Source organism: Carcharodon carcharias, chromosome 14 (assembly GCF_017639515.1).
Source record: "Carcharodon carcharias isolate sCarCar2 chromosome 14, sCarCar2.pri, whole genome shotgun sequence".
NCBI lineage: Eukaryota > Metazoa > Chordata > Chondrichthyes > Lamniformes > Lamnidae > Carcharodon > Carcharodon carcharias.
The window spans coordinates 30,446,920-30,467,068 of NC_054480.1; the positions used below are offsets into that span (position 1 = coordinate 30,446,920).

General features: G+C 42.6%; 1 protein-coding gene across 1 annotated transcript in view; it reads left to right on the top strand.

The window, feature by feature from the left end:
* ptprt (protein tyrosine phosphatase receptor type T) overlaps positions 1-20,149 on the top strand; it is a 1,444,026-nt gene that overhangs the window by 1,058,206 nt on the left and 365,671 nt on the right. The window contains exon 12 of the mRNA XM_041204432.1: positions 17,124-17,397. Within this exon, the coding sequence (XP_041060366.1) occupies positions 17,124-17,397 (274 nt within the window). The remainder of the gene's footprint in view (positions 1-17,123; positions 17,398-20,149) is intronic.

Sequence of the window (20,149 nt, forward strand, 5' to 3'; positions counted from 1 at the left end):
CTTCCAAATTCCTTTCAGTTCTTGTTGATGGCACAAAGTGGTCTTCCAGCACTTTCAGTATTTAGTTCACTGGTTGAGAACTTGCTTTTCAATGTCTCTAACCCCTTTTCACAGGGGTTTCCTCAGAGAGATAGCAGGTTATAGAGATATGAGGAGAAGAGATTTTAGATGTTTTCTCTTTGCAGGCCAGGAGCTTCCTGTGGAATCACTGGACATACTTGCACACACAGGAGAGAGAGGTTTTAGGCCTTGTTCCTTTCAGGCTAGGAGCTATTCAGCTGCACTGCTCTTCACACAAAACCTGGTCAGGAGCCAATTAAAGTGCTGTTGTCAGGCAGCTCCCTTGGTCCAGGACTCCTTTCTGGCACCATCCTGTCTTTCATGGCACACTCTGTTCCAGGACTGCAATATTCTACATACCTCTCATCTTGTTCCTGTGGACATGTCCTTTAAACTGCAGCCATTGTAATTCTAATCCACAGTCCAACAGAAATAAAAAAATGTTCCTTACAATGCACACATGCATACATATACACACACACACACACACACATGCACACACACACACAAAAAGGTGATTACAAAAGAAGGAGCATATGATTAGGTTTTTTAAAAAGTCCAAAATGTCACCATTAACTCTTGGGCCTTTTGAGATGGAAGCTGGATACATTGCAGGCCTGATGATTCTCTTTGGTCCACTGAGGAAATGGAGGTTGGAAGTTTCTAGCAATGAATTCAGAGTGGCTTACTCCTTGCAACAGCAGGTTAACAACTTTACTTCAGCTGAATTTGTAGTCAAGCCCCTGTAGCAAAGATCTGGCTTGATTCTGCAAATTGTTATGTAAATAGCCGGCCCTACTTCTCCGCCTATTAGTGGGTTCTAAGCAGGGTTCTTTCTTTGCTGGGTGGGATCGCTTCCCTCTGTGATTCCCTTCTTTCCCAGACTGGCTGACATGAGGCTTCTCTCACGATGTGTGTAAATAAACATTTTATCACAAGCTGGTTTATGTCAGGTGACCATAGTATCTGTGTTCCTGTTGTCCACACAAATGGCCCCTGATGATGTGAGCATTGGCACACAATGATGTTTGAATCGCGGCCAATTTCAACTCCATGTGATAGAATGGTTTTTCCTCACACCCATTGTGTACAATTTCATTCTTCAGCGACTAAGTCTGTGCAGTTATTGTGCGTTAGTTTATTAGGGGTTTGGCCAATAGCAGCTGTAAAATCCACAGAAGAGATCTGTTGCATTTAATGTTTTCTCAAGGGAATGTCCCAAAAATGTCACTTACACTTTAAATGTCCTGATCAGACAAGCGGGCTGACTTCCAGCCTCCAGCATTTTCATGTATATTGGCAGACAAATAGGGAGATCACCTGACCCCCTTGACTCCATCTTGTTAAAAAGCAAGTTGTTGATTCGCCTTGTTGCTTGCAAGAAAATAGTGTTAAGTTTTCAGACATTCACCTGTACACCTGTGTGGGCAGATTTAGATGAGAAAAGATGGGAGGAGGCTCGAATGGAGCATAAGAACATCAGAACATAAGAAATAAGAGCAGGAGTAGACCATTTGGCCCCTCAAGCCTGCTCCGCCATTCAATTACATCATGGCTGATCTTCTTGTGTTTTGATTTTTGCATTGGCATCTAACCCCAATAACCTTTGATTCCCTTGCCTAACAAGAATCTATCCACGTCTACCTTAAAAATTTTCATTGACCCCACTTCCTTTGGAGGCTGAGAGTTCCAAAGTCGCACAACCCTCTGAGAGAAAAAAATTCTCCTCATCTCTGTCCTAAAAGGGGTGACCCTCAATTTTAAAACAGTGCCCCCTAATTCTGGACTCACCCACAAGAGGAAACATCCTTTCGATGTCCACCTTATCAATACCATTCAGGATCTTGTACACTTCAATCTAATCACCCCTCACTCTCCTAAACTCCAGTGGAAATTAGCCCAGTCTGTCCAACCTTTCCTCATAAAACAACCCACTTATTCCACTCGTTTCAATCTAGTAACCTCCTTTGAGCCGCCTCCAATGCATTTACATCCTTCTTAAATAAGGAGATCAAAACTGCACACAGTATTTGAGGAGCGGTCTCACCATGGCCCTGTATAACTGAAGCATAACACCTTTATTTTTAAGTTCAATCCTTCCCATAATAAAGGATAGCATTCCATTAGCCTTCTTAATTACTTGCTGTACCTGCACATTAAATTTTTGTGACTCATCTACTAGAACACCTAGATCCCTCTACAGCTCAGAATTATGCATCTGTTCTCCATTTAAATAATACTGTGCTTTTTTGTTTTTCCTGCTAAAATGAACAGCTTCACATTTTCCCACATTAAACTCCATTTGCCAGATCTTTGCCCACTCACTCTGCGATCCATATCTATCTGCCACGGAACAACAGCAGGGACTGGTTGAGCCAAATGCCCTGTTTCTGTGCTGTTTATCCGAGGGGCAGAATTTTTCCCTTGGCATGGGGGTTCGGCGGAGACAGGTGTGGGAAGTCAGGAAGATGACTGACCGCCGCCTGCGATCAGCACCGTACTGCGATTTCATGCTGGCGGGCCAATTAAGGCCCACCCAGCGTGAGACGCAAGCAGCAGAGCTAAGTGCTACCTGTATGGGAGGGGGAGGAGGGCCAGCGGGCCAAGCGTGAGTGTGCGCTACATAATCTTCCTGAGGCATGGAGCTGCCCCAGGGAGATGATGCGCTGTTTAAAAAAAAATAAAGGAAATAAAAATGTCATAAAACATGTCCCCTCGTGTGACTCTTGAGCAGGGACATGTTCTTACTTCAAGTGTAAGATTTTAATTTTATTTTTATTTGCTTTAGGAAATCTCATCCAGCCCATGCATGAGGTTTCCTAAAATGTGCAAAGGCCGCTTGGCCTATTCACCTGCCCGCCAACTGTAAAGGCAAGGACGGGCAGCGCAAATTTGAGTTTAATTCATTTTTAAAGGCTTTAATAGGCCTTTTAATTGGTGGCGGACGTGCTGCCGACTCTGGCGCCCACCCGCCGAACAAAATATCGCGCATCATTTTATGCTCAGCTGGGTCAGGCGGCAGCCTGCCCGCCAAGCTTAATATTCTGCCTTATGTAATTGTTGCAACCACGTAAAAGCTGTTTCCTTAAAATGATCTGTGAACTAAGAACTTGTGTGTGTGTGTAGTCCTCTTTTAATTTATAATTAATTCAATCAAAAATAACCCAGCAACCAAGCTTCAGTCTTAACCAAGATAAAGGCTCGCTTCTTACAAAGACTATGGGTGGGATTTTCCGGCCTTGCCTTCTGCTGGGATCAACTGGGCTTTTGGCTGGGCTACTGAATCTCCTGTGGTGGGTCCCAACATGACGGGGCTAGAAAATCCTGGCCTATTTCTGAAAGTTGCTTGGGTAAAAGTGATAAACGTAACTAAAATACAGATACAAAAATTAAAAGCAGATAAAGATAAAAAAGATAGTTAAAGATGACATTTCAAATCAGTCTCTGTGAGATATCAGTGTAGGCTCGTGACTTGAGCTCCTTCTTTCCAAAGTGATGGTGTTGGAACTTCTGGTTCGGTTTAGCAGCTGCAATGGTTTCTGCAGTCAATCATTCAGTGTTTGCCTTTCTTAGGTAGGTTTAGCAGGTTGTTGGGGAGAGAGAAGGTTATCTGTTCCTCACAAATTCTGCAGTTACCGCATTTGCAGGTTGCCTGGACTTTTCAGCAGACACAGCAGTTAATTTCTTTAAAAATATCCTTCCTCTTTGTCTTCCCTTGGCCAACGACCCTTTCTGAAGTTGTTTCTCAGGATTCCTCCTGTGGGTTCTGCATGCCAAAATAACAGTTCACAGCCTGTCTTTATTCACAAATTTAAAAATGGCTGCTATCAGGTGATGTGGACAAAATGACAAGTCTTCTACCAAATGAGGCAAGTGGTAATCCCAGTTAGCAATTGAAAAGTCATCTTACCTGGTGCCGTGTCCAAGAGGCCAAGGTTGTTACACCTTCCGGGGAAGCCATTGTCTGAGGAATCATTGAATTCCAAGTCTTCTCATGTCGGGATATGCCTGCTTATAATCCACTCGGAGCTTCCTGGAAGCTTGACCACATTTCAGGGGGAAAGGTCAGGTGACTTTCAGCAGCCATCTTTAAGGCTTCTTGTGTCCATATAAAAAAGAGGTTAGTTTTTTTACAAAATCTCTAATATCACAGCTCTATGTTTGTGATACCTCTGGCCTTAATTGGAAAAAATAGAAATATGCATATTTTCATGTTTTACAGAATTACAGTGAGGAAAACAAAAGATAAAGAAATGTACTTTCTTGCTACACCTAGACAGATGGTTGATGATACAGGCTCCTTTTCACATTTTACATTTTCTAGTTAGGTTTTCTTTTATCTGTGAGTTCTTTTCCTTCTCATTTTTCCCAATTTTACAACCGGTTACACTGATTTGAACTTTGGAGCTTCTCTGGACTTACATTCTGGAGCAATTTTATTATTGGTCCCTTCAAAGAATGTGCCAGGCAAATCTAAAATTAAATTAGTTGCTGCTTCTTCACCTGAACGCATTTTCTTTTCACTTCCCAGACTTAGAACTTTTAAATTCTCTCTTTGAGTGAGCAAGTTAGCAATGGCCTCTTTCTGTGCCAATAACTCATGCCTTCTTTGGTCAAAGTCCCTTTATGCTGATACAAGAACGTCATTAAGACGCTTTTTATGTTCTAGCAAGAATGTTTGATCTGTCTGGTTTGTTCTTTGAACAGTTTAAAATCTCTCAGTTTTTCGTTATTCCACTCAGATCGGATATTATTTAAGTCTTTTTGAGCTAGATCAACAGCTTCCACGTTTTTGATTTTTTGCCTTTTTCTCGAAAACCTTATGTCTACCCTTTACAAATTAGTTTATCAAAATCTTGGTTTGAACTGAATTCAATGTCTCTTAGTTTCTCAGTTGTACTGTAGGTCCACCCTGATGGGTGTGGCTACTCCTTACACTGCTTCAACACAGGCAGATATATTCAATTCAGTGCTAGCTGCCATTAACCCTTGAGGATCATTCAGATCTCAACCCTTTCTGTGTTGCATTTTGATTTAGTAATTCTGTATATCCCTTTTCTGCCTCCCTCCACTCACTGGGCTTGGCTTCAGCCCATTTAACTACCAAGCGACTTCACTCAGGCTCTTTAAGTGGGGCATCTCGGCCCTCACTGTTTCTTCATCTGTTTGGGGATCTCCCTGGTTCCGGTTTAATTCTTTGGACTTTTGACCACCAGTTCAACCTTCAGGCAATAAATGCTGGCCTAGCCAGCAACGCCTACATTCTGTGAATGAATAATAAAAAAAATTATGGGTTTAGTTGCCCCATGTAGGGCTTCTAAAATCTGTTCAGCTGTCTGCAACTTTACAGATTCCCTCTGCTGGAATTGTTCAGTTTGTTCAGCCTCTCTGGGCTGCCTTTGAGTTTCATGGGTTAACACCTTCCACCCTGCGAGGTCATTCCCTAGCAGAAGGTCAGCCCCTTCCCTGGACAAGCTTGAGAGTACACCCATAGTTACCAATCCGGTAACAAGCTCACTCTTAAAACGGATCCTCGCTAATGGTGACTCAATACCTTCTCCAGTTAGTCCTTTGACTATCACTTTGGAATTTGTCCTGCTTCTATGTGGGAAATCTTTCATTCTCCCTGTTGGAAGTGTCCGTAAACAACCTGTATCCCGGAAAATGTTAATCTCCTTTCCCAGTTCTTTGGAACCACTGGGGTCCATTTCCCCTTTAGACACAGAATCCTGATAGGTTTCTGTGGCTTACTTTGCATTTGCACAAAGCATTACGATTTTAGTGAGCACAGATACGGGATGTGTTGGAATACTGTCTGTCGCTTTCTTCACATGCCAGCAGTGTTCTTTGAGGTGGGGTTTTCTACAACTAAAACAGACAGGGTGTGGTTCTGCAGCTTTGCCTTCCACGTTTCTCCTTTTCAAGGTTGTGGGAAGGGGGTGTTTCCCATTTTCTCCATTCTCTTTTCTCTTTGGATCCATTTCCTTCCCCTCTGCCTCCCCCTTATCTTGTCCCTGCTGGTATGAACTATTTGACCCAGGCCTGCTATGATTCAGAGATCTGTGAGTCAATTCATAATCCTCTGCCTTCACAGTAGCTGCCTTTGCTGAGGTAACCTTTTGTTCCTCAAGGTGCATTTTAATGTTGCAAGGGAGACAATTTTTGAGCTCCTCTAACAATGCTAATTCTCTTATTGCATTGTAAGTGTGCTCTATCTTTAAAGCGCACACCCATTGGTCAAACGTGATCTGTTTGACTCTTTCAAATTCCAGATATATTTGTGTGGGCTTTTTATGGGGATTTCAGAATTGCTGATGATATGCCTCTGGCACAAGTTAATAAGCACTCATGTTCGCATCCTTATTCTGTTTGTAATCAGCAGTCACTTCAGGGGCCAAGGTGGAGAAGATCTCTTGGGTCTTTCCTGTTAACTGAGCCTGGATCATTAGGGTCCACACTTCCTCGGGTAAATGGAGTTGATGTGCTATCTTTTCAAAAACAGCAAAGAAGGATTCTACGTCTCCCTTTTCGAATTTCAGAACAAAATTTAGAGAATTTTATGGCTTTGAGGCCTGTTTTGGGGGATTTTGGCTGTCATTAGGCAGAGTGAGATTCCCTCTAGCAGCTTCAAATTGTCTTTGGTCTCTCTGCACTTGTAGCTTCAATTCCAAATTCTGTAGCTAGAAATTTCATTCTACCCTTTCCCTCCCTTTCTGAGCACTCTGCGTGTTCCCTCTCTTTCTGTGCTTCATGCTCTTTCTCTTTTCCCTGAGATTCTAGCTCCTTTTCTCGGGCTTGTCTTTCTCGTCTTTCTTTCTGGGCTTTAAACTCCAGCTCAATTTTCAGCTTTTCCAGCTCTATTTCGGATAGAATAACCCAGTCTGGTTCTGAATCAGTTCTGCTGCCTGTTCTGACTCTGGACCGAATTCAAAATGCTCAGCCAGCATTTTCAAGAATTCCTGTCTCTTTGTCTTACTTGGAATCTTAAGTCCTACCTGTCTAGCAATGGCTTTTAGTTTTAGACTAAGGAGGCTAACTTCTGCCAATTCAAACCCTCCTAACTAATAAATTTCTATGCATCAAAAGTTACCATCTTAATATATGGTTAGTACTTCTTATAAATCAAAGCGATTTACTGTAGCTGCTGGTTTGGTTTCAAACAATTTGGACTCTATTGACTTCCCTTCTACTTCCAATATTTTGCAGTTCAAAATTTAGCTCTTTTCACAATGGATTAAATCCCTGCTTTTCGTACAAATTTGGCGTTGGCTAGTTTTACATTGGGTCGTATCCCAGACAAGAGACACCAATTTTCATGACCATATAAAAAGTGTTTCCTTAAAGTGGTCTGAAGTAAGAATTTGTGTGTGTGTATGTAGCCTCCTTTTAACTTATGGATGATTCAGTTAAAAATAGCCCAGCAGACAGACTTTAGTCTTGAACAAGATAAAGATTATTCCTGAAAGTTACTTAGGTAAAAGCGATAAACTTTTGAACTAACAGACAAATGCAAAGATTCAAAGCAGATAAAGATAAAAAGATACTTAAAGATGAGATTTCAAATCAATTTCTGTGAGATATCATTCAGGCCTGTTGCTTGAGTTCCTTCTTTCCAAAGTGAAGGCGTTGAAACTTGAGGTTCAGTTTAGCAGCTGCAATGTCTTCTGCAGTCAACTAGTCAGTGTTTGCCTTTCTCAGGTGGATTCAGCAGGTCAACAGGTTTTTGGGAGAGGGAGAAGAGAGAGAAGATTTCCTATTCCTTACTAATTCCGCACTGTTGGGGAGCTGCATTCTCAGGGGAGTGTAGCAAGAGCCAAGCCTGTAAAAAGAAAAAGATTAGTGAAGACAAATGGAGATCCCTTACAGTCCAAAATCAGGGAATTTATAATAGAAAACAAGGAACTGGCAGAGCAATTAAATAACTACTTGTGTTCTTTCTTCATGGAGGAAGATACAAATAATTTCCCAGAAATGCTAGGGAACCAAGGGTCTAGTAAGAAGGAGGAATTGGTAGAAATTAGTATTACTAAAAAGATAAGTGTTGGAGAAATTAATGGACTGAAAGCTGATAAATCCCTAGGACCCGATAATCGACATCCCAGGGAACGAAAGGGGGTGGCCGTGGAAATAATGGTTTTCATCTTCCAAAATTCTGTAGCTTCTGGAACAGTCCTGGCAGATTGGATGGTGGAAAATGTAACCCCACTATTTAAAAATGGAGGGAGGGAGAAAACAGGGAATTACAGACTGGTTCGCCAACATCAGTAGTAGGGAAATACTAGATTCTACTATAAAGGATGTGATAACAGGAAATATCAACAAAATTAGACAAAGTTAACATGGATTTATGAAAGGGAAATCATGTTTGACAAACCTACTGGAATTTTTTGTGGACATAACTAGCAGAGTAAATAAGAGAGAAACAGTGGATGTGATGTATTCGGATTTTCAGAAAGCTTTTGATAAAGTCCCACGTAAGAGTTTAGTGTGCAAAATTAAAGCACATGGGATTGGGGTGTAATATATTAGCATCAATTGAGAATTGGTTAGCAGTCAGGAAACAGAGTGGCAATTGGTGACTATTGGGATACTGCAGGGATCAGTGCTTGGGCCCCAGCTATTAACAAGATATATCAATGATTTGGATGAGGGAACCAAATGTAATATTTTCAAGTTTGCTGATGACGTCAAACTTGGTGGGAATGTGAATGGTGGGGAGGATGTTAAGAGGCTTCAAGGCAATTTAGACAAGTTGCGTGAGTGGGCAAATACATGGCAGATGCAGTATAACATGGACAAGTGTGAAGTTATCCAATTCAGTAGGAAAAACAGAATGGCAGAGTATTATTTGAATGGTGATAGATTGGGAAATATTGATGTTCAAAGGGACCTGAGTGTCCTTGAAAGCAAACATGCAGGTCCAGCAAGCAGTTAAGAAGACAAATGGTACGTTGGCCTTCATTGTGAGAGGACTTGAGTACAGGAGCAAGAATGTCTTACTGCAGCTGTACAGGCCTGTGGTGAGCACACATCTGGAGTATTGTGTGCAGTTTTAGTCTCCTTACCTAAGAAAGGATATACTTGCCATAGAGGGAGTGCAGCAAAGGTTAACCAGACTGATTCTTGGGATGGCAGAATTGTCGTATGAGGGGAGATTGGGCCGACTATGCCTTTATTCGCTGAAGTATAGAAGAATGAGAGGAGATCTCATTGAAACATTAAACATTCCGACAGGGATGGACATACTGGATTCAGGGATGATATTTCCTTTGGCTGAGGGGCCTAGAACAAGGGGTCACAATCTCAGGACATGGGGTAGGCCATTTAGTACTGAGATGAGGAGAAATGTCTTCACTCAGAGGCTGGTGAGCCTGTGGAATTCTCTACCACAGAAGGCTGTGGAGGCCAAGTGACTTTGAATATGTTTAAGAAGGAAATAGATAGATTTCTAGATTATAAAGGTGTCAAGGGGAATGGGGTGAGAGCAGGAGCATGCCGTTGAGATAAAAAATCAGCCATGATCACATCGAATGGCGAAGCATGCTGAATGGGCTGAATGACCTACTCCTGCTCCTATTTTCTATATTTCTAATTCTGTGGTTATGTTATTGGAAGGTTGCCTGGATTTTACAGCAGGATCAGCAGTTGATTTATTTTTTAAAAAATACCTTCCTCTGCGTCCTCCCTTGGCCAACAACTCTTTCTGAAATAAAAACAAAAAAACTGCGGATGCTGGAAATCCAAAACAAAAACAGAATTACCTGGAAAAACTCAGCAGGTCTGGCAGCATCGGCGGAGAAGAAAAGAGTTGACGTTTCGAGTCCTCATGACCCTTCGACAGAACTTGAGTTCGAGTCCAAGAAAGAGTTGAAATATAAGCTGGTTTAAGGTGTGTGTGTGGGGGGTGGAGAGAGAGAGAGAGAGAGAGAGAAGTGGAGGGGGGGTGTGGTTATAGGGACAAACAAGCAGTGATAGAAGCAGATCATCAAAAGATGTCAACAACAATAGAACAAAAGAACACATAGGTGTTAAAATTGGTGATATTATCTAAACGAATGTGCTAATTAAGAATGGATCGTAGGGGACTCAAGGTATAGCTCTAGTGGGGGTGGGGAGAGCATAAGATATTTTAAAATATTTAAAAATAATGGAAATAGGTGGGAAAAGAAAAATCTATATAATTTATTGGAAAAAAAAGGAAGGGGGAAACAGAAAGGGGGTGGGGATGGGGGAGGGAGCTCACGACCTAAAGTTGTTGAATTCAATATTCAGTCCGGAAGGCTGTAAAGTGCCTAGTCAGAAGATGAGGTGTTGTTCCTCCAGTTTGCGTTGGGCTTCACTGGAGCAATGCAGCAAGCTAAGGACAGACATGTGGGCAAGAGAGCAGGGTGGAGTGTTAAAATGGCAAGCGACAGGGAGATTTGGGTCATTCTTGCGGACAGACTGCAGGTGTTCTGCAAAGCGGTCGCCCAGTTTACGTTTGGTCTCTCCAATGTAGAGGAGACCACATTGGGAGCAACGAATGCAGTAGACTAAGTTGGGGGAAATGCAAGTGAAATGCTGCTTCACTTGAAAGGAGTGTTTGGGCCCTTGGACGGTGAGGAGAGAGGAAGTGAAGGGGCAGGTGTTGCATCTTTTGCGTGGGCATGGGGTGGTGCCATAGGAGGGGGTTGAGGAGTAGGGGGTGATGGAGAAGTGGACCAGGGTGTCCCGGAGGGAGCGATCCCTATGGAATGCCGATGGGGGGGGGGGTGAAGGGAAGATGTGTTTGGTGGTGGCATCATACTGGAGTTGGCGGAAATGGCGGAGGATGATCCTTTGAATGCGGAGGCTGGTGGGGTGATAAGTGAGGACAAGGGGGACCCTATCATGTTTCTGGGAGGGAGGAGAAGGCGTGAGGGCGGATGCGCGGGAGATGGGCCGGACACGGTTGAGGGCCCTGTCAACGACCGTGGGCGGAAAACCTCGATTAAGGAAGAAGAAGGACATGTCAGAGGAACTGTTTTTGAAGGTGGCATCATCGGAACAGAGCGACGGAGGCGAAGGAACTGAGAGAATGGGATGGAGTCCTTACAGGAAGCGGGGTGTGAGGAGCTGTAGTCGAGGTAGCTGTGGGAGTCGGTGGGTTTGTAATGGATATTGGTGGACAGTCTATCACCAGAGATTGAGACAGAGAGGTCAAGGAAGGGAAGGGAAGTGTCAGAGATGGACCACATGAAAATGATGGAGGGGTGGAGATTGGAAGCAAAATTAATAAATTTTTCCAAGTCCTGACGAGAGCATGAAGCGGCACCGAAGTAATCATCGATGTACCGGAGAAAGAGTTGTGGAAGGGTGCCGGAGTAGGACTGGAACAAGGAATGTTCCACGTACCCCATAAAGAGACAGGCATAGCTGGGGCCCATGCGGGTACCCATAGCCACACCTTTTATTTGGAGGAAGTGAGAGGAGTTGAAGGAGAAATTGTTCAGCGTGAGAACAAGTTCAGCCAGACGGAGGAGAGTAGTGGTGGATGGGGATTGTTTGGGCCTCTGTTCGAGGAAGAAGCTAAGGGCCCTCAGACCATCCTGGTGGGGGATGGAGGTGTAGAGGGATTGGACGTCCATGGTGAAGAGAAAGCGGTTGGGGCCAGGGAATTGGAAATTGTTGATGTGACATAAGGTGTCAGAGGAATCACGGATGTAGGTGGGAAGGGACTGGACAAGGGGAGAGAGAAGGGAGTAGAAGATAACGAGAAATGAGTTCTGTGGGGCAGGAGCAAGCTGAGACGATCGGTCTACCGGGGCAGTTCTGTTTGTGGATTTTGGGTAGGAGGTAGAAGCGGGCCATCCGAGGTTGGGCGACTATCAGGTTGGAAGCTGTGGGAGGAAGATCCCGAGAGGAGATGAGGTCAGTGACAGTCCTGGAAACAATGGCTTGATGTTCAGTGGTGGGGTCATGGTCCAGGGAGAGGTAGGAGGAAGTGTCTGCGAGTTGACGCTCAGCCTCCGCGAGATAGAGGTCAGTGCGCCTGACAACAACAGCACCACCCTTGTCAGTGGGTTCGATGACAATGTCAGGGTTGGACCTGAGAGAATGGAGTGCAGTAAGTTCAGAGAGAGACAGGTTAGAATGGGTGAGAGGAGCAGAGAAATTGAGACGACTAATGTCGAGCCGACAGTTCTCAATGAAAAGATCAAGAGAAGGTAAGAATCCAGAGGGAGGGGTCCAGGTGGAGGGAGAATATTGGAGATGGGTAAAAGGATCCGTTGAACTGGGAGAGGACTCCTGCCCAAAGAAGTGAGCCCGGAGACGAAGATGGCGGAAGAAGAGTTCAGCATCATGCCGAGCCCGAAATTCATTGAGGTGAGGGCGTAAGGGTATGAAACTAAGTCCTTTGCTGAGCACTGAACGTTCAGCATAGGAGAGGAGAAGGTCAGGGGGTATAGTGAATACACGGCTGGGGTTGGGATTGGAAGATGGGGTGGGGACGGAGGGACGGGCAGGGGTGGAGGGTCCTAGGTGGGTGTTGGTGTCGATGAGTTGTTGGAGCTTGCGTTCCTTAGCACTTGAGAGAAAGAGAAAAAGTTTCTTGTTGAGGCGTCGGATGAGCCGAAGAATAAAATCAAACTGGGGGCACGCGCAGCTTTGAAAAAGGGTACGGCGGTGCTGCTGGAGGGAGAGGTCGAGTGTGTTATATGGCGGCGCATGGCACTGAGTGTGGATTTCAGAATGTGACGGGAACAGCAGTCCGAGAAACGTTTTATGTCCCGGAGATACCTGTACTCCTGGGTGGGTTCGAAACATGAGGGGTGGAATTTCAGTCGAAATCCACGTGGGGTAAGTCGGAGACGGAGACAGTCACTGAGAAAGGAGATATGGCTTTGAAAGCGGTCATAACTCTTTCTGAAGTTGTTTCTCAGCATTCTTCCTGTGGGCTCTGCATGCCAAAATGATTGTTTGCAGCTGGTCCTTAAATAATTCAAAAACTTCAAAATGGCTACTATCACATGATGTGGACAAAATGTCAAGTCATCTTCCAAATGAGGCAACCGGTAATCCCATTTAACAATTCAATGTCCCCTTATCAGAGGCCAAGGCTTTCACTTCAGGGGAAGCCATCGTCTGTTTGAGGACTCATTGAATTTCAAAAGTCTTTTCATGTCTGGATATGTCTGCTTGTAGTGACTTGGAGCTCCCTGGAAGCGTGACTACATTGTAGGGGAAAAGGTCAGGTGACTTTTGGCAACTATCTTTAAGGATCCCTGTATTTGTTTAAAAAATAATTAGCTTTTTTTTCACAAAAATCTACATTATCACTACACATTTGTGGCAGTAATCCTATGTGACCAATTTGGTAGCAGACTACTGGCTAAACTGCATGTAGGTCAGGTTTTTCTGAATGCAAATGAATCTGTAGGCCTATTTAACACTGTTATGCCACTTCACAAGGTGAAACTTACCTTGACCATAATCCTACAGACTAAAATGGTGCAATATGTGTGTTTGTTAGAATTGGAAGAATATTGTGATCACTCATAATTTCTTTATATATGTAAATAAATAACATATAAAGATATAAAAATCTGCCTCCAGTGTTTGATTTATGTTGTAATACCAAAAATATAAGAACTGCGGGGTCTATTTTAAAGATAGTTCTGAAGATTCAGAAATAGTAATCCCGATTGTAAAAACATCTTATTTATGTCACAGTGCATATTCTCCTACATAGATGGGGAAAAATCAGCCCCTGTCAAAATGAAATACGAAGAGGCCTTTGCCCCTTCCATCCCTATACAACAGTTGTTATAGGAACTTTTGGAACATAACTAAAATAGAACAAAAAAAATGGAGGCTGTTATGTGGGTAAGTTGGTCATGTCCAATTTTGTGGCTTTCTTAAGATTTGGTCCCCTTACCTAAGGAAAGATATATTTGCTATAGAGGGAACGCAATGAAGGTTTACCAAACTAATTCCTGGGATGGAAGGATTGTCCTATGAAGAAAAATTAAATAGACTGGACCTTTATTCTTTGGAGTTTAGAAGAATGAGAGGTGATCTCAATCAAACAAAATTTTTACAGGGCTCGACAGGGTAGATGCAGGAAGGATGTTTCCCCGGCGGGTGGTGGGTGGTGGGTGGGGGTGGGGGTGTCTAGAACCAGGGGACACAGTCTCAGAATAAGCAGCAGGCCATTTAAGGCTGAGATAAGGAAGAATTTCTTCACTCAGAGGGTGGTGAATCTTTGGAATTCTCTGCTTGAGAGGGCTATGGAGGCTCAGTCATTGAGTATGTTTAAGCCTGAGATTGATAGATTTCTGCATATTATAAACATCAAGGGATACTGGGGATAGTACAGGAAAACGGTGTTGAAGTGGAAGATCAGCCATGATTTCACTGAATGGCATAGCCAGCTCAAAAGGGCTGAATGGCCTACTCCTGCTCCTTTTTCTTATGTTCTTCTGTTCAAATGTTCTTAACATTACTTTCAGGATCTTGCTCCAATCTAGAACAGTGGAAAAATAGTGCTCGTGCATTGATGATTTTGTACAATGATTTCCCAGTGATGAATAGACTGATTTGTAATCATTTTTTAAAAAATCAACTTCTGTTTACTGCCATCAATTTGCAATTTGACTGCATAACACATTTTGATGATACTTAATCCTCTCAAAGTCATGTTGAGTGTTTTATTTTTGTACTAACTACATGAAGCCACTGTTTATTCAGCAGGATAAGCACTAAGGTGAAAGCTCAGAATGCAAAGGAATGAAAATGTTGTCTCTTTCCATTTACTGGCAGCAATGAAGGTCTTGATGTTGTGTGCTTACAATGGTGCCAGCATGGTTCCACCTAAATGGACTCTGAACACAATTCTCCAAGAGAGCTCTCACTGCAACACAATATTTCCATTCTGCCTAACTTAAATCTGACTGATTGGATTTTGGACTAGTGTCCCATTCAGAATTCTGATTTAAATTCAATTCAAATTGAATCAGTTAAATTTGAATTTCATTATATTAGGAAAGTTAAGTAACCAGGTCAATGCTTCCTTGGCATCTTATTTGTCCCTCCAGTACATCTATGATGCACTTCCTTTTAAAAAATAAAATCAATCTTTATTTTGACATTCTTACCTGTTATACTTTATTCAGTAAAGTCTGATTTGTTTTGTTGCTCAGGTTTTTAGACTAAAGTTATCCCTTTAAAGGAAAATTAACTTTTAAATTATACAATATTTAATGCAATTCCTTCTAAATGGAGAACCTAATGAAATATAGTTGATGTTTGCATTATCAGAGTGCTTGAATTGACCAGCAGACCTATTGAATGCTCTTGTCCCTACCATATGCTCTTTCTATGTTTTTATGATGAACATGGCCTTCAGCACTGCCAAAATCTAATTTATGTATTGTGAGAAAAAATTAAATAATATTATTCTCAATCTGTCTTCCACCCTATTATTCCAAAGCAACTGCCACAACAGCAACAACGCCCCTGCTGAATTAAAGTTTACTAGAAAGCCTTCCCGAAGGCACAAGGCCTTGAAACTTGCTATCATATGATTTAATATCTAATTAATTTTCTTGGAATATTGCGAAAAGTTTAGCTAAAAAAAATTGACAATAAGGGACTCCCAGTTATATATGGCTTGCGAAAGCTCTACACTTGGCGTGCTTTCAAATTGCCACAAAAGCTTTCCGTTTTAAATTTTTCTTCAGAAAGGAAAATGCTGCCTTTGAATGCAATAGTTCTCAAATTCTACTGAATGTCCAATAAGTTGAAGTTAGAACATGGGAATAAGCCATTTGACCCAACCAGCGTGTGTGTTCATTTTACATGTGAGCAAATAGTTCTTAATCACATATACCCACCCTGTTCCCATATCACCTTAACCTCTTTCCCTTTGCCCAGCTATCCAATATAACCTTGAATACTTTCTGCCTCAAATTCTAGCCTTGGAGTTGAATTCCACAGCCATTGAGCTCTCTATGCTCTATTGCTTTCTGTTCTAAATCATTTCCATTAAGTTTGAATTGTAATTTTTTACTATTAATGTGGTATTGACAGACTCTTGTTTTTGACCCCGAATGGCTGATAATCATCTGCCTCTAATTATTTTGTGGCATATTTTTCATGTTTTAAGTCATTCTCCATATCAACCTGTAACCTGCATTGTGCTGGCGAAATAAAATCTTTTTTATAAATGCATATATTTAAAGGTGCAACATGCAGTGCAAGTTTGGAGAAGGTGCACTGACGATAAATTTGCAAAGTTAATCCATGCCCAGGAGTTAACCTAAATCTAGAGCTAATTAGCTTGTTACAATTCTGGATAGGTATTAAGGTTAGATTTTAACTCCGCCCACCAATCAGGAATAGTGTGGTGGGGTTAAATGGTTGGGTGGCACAATGTGTTCCTACCCGCCAAACACCCACTGCACTATTTTACCTTATCTCATATCAGGCACATGAAGGCCACCCCAGGCAGGCAGGAGCCTTCTTTTCATGGGAAAGCCATAGCCCAATGATATCAATGGCACCACAGCCCCATTTTTGGGAGACCTGAAAGGGTGCCAAACCCATTAGAAAAGAAACTGCTAGAAGACAAGAGAATGGCCAGAAAAGATGTGGCAAGATTTATTTATTTTAAATATTTTGAGGATTTCTTGTGGGCTTAGAGGAGCAGATATGCTTGTTTGAGTCCTGCAAGGAATCCTCGGAGTGTTGCTGCCTTTCTTCTCTCTCCCATCACCGGTAGCTTTTTTGTAGATTGCCTGCTCCACCGCCGCCGCCGACTAAGAGAGTTGTAGCAGAGAAGATTTGAAAACTAACAAAAGAGTGGAATCGTGCAAGGCTTTAAACATAAGGACAAGAATTTTAAATTAGTGCTGTTGTGGTAGCAGGAGCCAAAGTCAGCAAGGACAGGGGCAATGTAAACAGGGCTCTGCCTGGTTGGAACCAGAACTGCAGCTATTGGTCTGATACTGGGAACAATGGAATAAATTGGGACATTATTCCAAAACTAAGATTCTGCATTCTTTCAAGTATTTCAAATGCAATTTTCTTCTGTTTTCTCACAGTGCCTATCAACTGGTTGTTAAGGAAGAACACTTACAAAAGTCCAGGAGGGCAGCAGATATTATTGAGTGCTTTCCTGTCGCAGTCAGCTACAAGAATGCTTCTGTACTTGATTCACTGCATTACACTGCTGCAGAGCTGAAACCTGTGAACCTTCCTATGACCCAGCCATTTACTATTGGAGATAACAAAACGTACAATGGCTTTTGGAACCCGCCACTTTCCCCACTGAAAAGCTACAGCATATACTTTCAAGCACTCAGCAAAGCTAATGGGGTAGGTACTGTTTGCTACTGAAAGAGATTTCCAAAAATAGAAGTACATCAAAAATGCACTTTTCACACATCTGAATATTTGGAACATAGATTATTATCTACAGGAGTTCCAAAAATCAGAGAAAATGGTAAATTTTGAAATTTGATAAATATTTTAAACTCTTTTGCCACCTACGTACAAATCTCTTCTTGTCCATGATACCAGTATTTTGTACAAAATTTGGGGGAGTTAACTGTAACTTTATTTGAACTGTTAGCTATTGGGTAAGGCAAAATGTCCCTATATAAAAAAAACCTCATAAGGCAATTAATAAAATAGGTTTAGAGTGGAATTTAACAGAGATCATACTTCTTCAGTCATGAACATCGATTTTAAAAATTGACATGGTTTCAAGCAGTAAATGGGCAATCTGGGGATTAATTTTCATCTCCATTCCCTGAGTGATGGTCTGGTAGCTAGCTAATCGTGTGCCCATTGTACAACCAGCCTGATTTTCATCTCATTGAAATCAATGTACTGAAAATCAGGAGAGTTCAAAAGTAGGCAGGCAATTCGTTCTGCCAGATTACTGCCCTGGTAGTGAAGGCAACAATTACTGCCTTTGTCATAAAGAACAATGAACAAAAGCTCTAATACACTAAAGGAAAATGTCAGATGAAAAGTGCAAAATGAACTGGCACCAAGAGGAATTTTCTTTTTTTATCCATTCACAGGATGTAGACATTGCTATCAATGCCAGTAATTAATGCCGATCCCTTAACTGCCCTTTAGTGTTGAGCCACCTTCTTGAGCTGTAGCAGTCCATGTGATGTAGGTACATCCACAGTGCTGTTGAGTGGGGAATTTCAGGATTTTGAACAAGTGAAGGAATGGTGATATGTAGTTCCAAGTCAGGACGGTGTGCAGCTTGGAAGGGAGCTGCAGGTGGTGGTGTTACCATGCACCTGCTGCTCTTATCCTTTGAGGCAGTAGAAGTTGCAGGTTTCAGAGGTGCTGTTGAAGGAGCCTTGGCAAGTTGCTGCAGTGCACCTTGTAGTAGGGAATGAATGTTTAAGATGCTACTGATCAAGTGGAAAATATTCCATCACATTGCTGGCTTATGCTTAAAGATGTTGAAATAGCTTTGGGGAGTCAGGATGTGATTTACTCACTGTAGAATACCCATCCTCTGAACTGTGCTCTTTGCTATACCTAGGGTGTTGATGGTGGAGGATTCAGCAGTGGTAATGTCATTGAATGTCAAGGGGAAGTGGTTAGACTCACTGGTCATTGCATGGCACTTGTGTTAATTTCGAATGTTACTTGCCACTTATCAGTCCAAGCCTAAATGTTGTCCAGGTTTTGCTGCATGTGGGCATAAGCTTCATCATCTAAGGAGTCATGAATGGAACTGAACACTGCTCATCACCGGTCTACTTCCCAACTTCTGACTTTGTGATAGAGGGAAAGTTATTGATGAAGCAGGTGAAGATGGTTGGATCTAGAACACTGCCGTGAGGAACTCCTGCAGTGATATCCTGGGGCTGAGATGATTCGCCTCCAACACCCACCTTCCTTTGTGATGGGTATAACTCCAGCCACTGGAAAGTTTGCCCCCTAATTTGTATTCACTTCAATTTTACTCAAGCTCCCTGAAGCTACATTCATTCAAATACTGCCTTGATGTCAGGGGCAGTCACTCACACCTCACTTCTGGAATTCAGATCTTTTATCCACATTTGGACCAGGGCTGTAATGAGTCTGGAGCCAAAGGGGTCTGCTAGAACTGAAACAGAGCATCGGTGGACAAGGAGGTCTGGTGAGTAAATGTCTTTTGATAGAACTGTTGACGATATCTTCCGTCTTTTTACTGATGATTGAGACTGGACTGATGGGGCAGTGTTTAGTCATACTGGAATTGCCCTGCTTTTTGAGGACAGGACATACCTGGGCAATTTTCCACATTGCCGATTGATGCCACTGTTGAAGCTATACTGGAACAGCTTGGTTAGGGGTGTGACTAATTCTGGAAAACACGTTTTCAGTATTAAAGCAGGGATGTTGTTGGGGCCCATAGCCTCTGCTGTATCCAGTGACTTCAGCCATTTCTTGATATCATGTGTAGTGAATCAAATTGACAGAGGTTGGCATCTGTGATAGTGGGAAGCACAGAGGGAGACTGAAATGAAGTGCCCACTTAGCACTTCTGGCTGGAGTTGGTTCTGCACATTTCAACCTTGTCTTTTATACTTAACTGCCAGACTCTGCCATTGTTAAGGATAGGGCTACTCTTGGAGCTACCTCTACCCGTTAGATGTCTAATTTACCACCACCATTCACAACTGGATGTGGCAGGACTGCAGAGCTTTGATCTGATCCATTGGTTGTCTGATCACTTAGCTCTGTCTGTTCAGTAGAGTATGCCGCCTCCACTATTGGCATGCATGTTGTCCTTTGTTATAGTTTCACCTGGATGGCACCTCATTTTTAGGTACATGTGGTGCTCCTGGTATGTTCTTCTACATTCATTGAACCAGAACTGACCCCATGGCTTGATTGTAATGGTATACTGAGGGATATGCTGGGCTGTGAGGTTACAGATTGTGGTTGAATACAATTCTGCAGTTGCTAATGGCCTGTAATGTGTCATAGATGCCCAGTGTTGAGCTGCTAGATCTGTTCAAAATCTTTCCCATTTAGCATGGAAGCAATGCCAAACAATACAATGTAGCATGTCCTCAGTGTGAAGGCAGGACTTTCTCTCCCCAAAGAC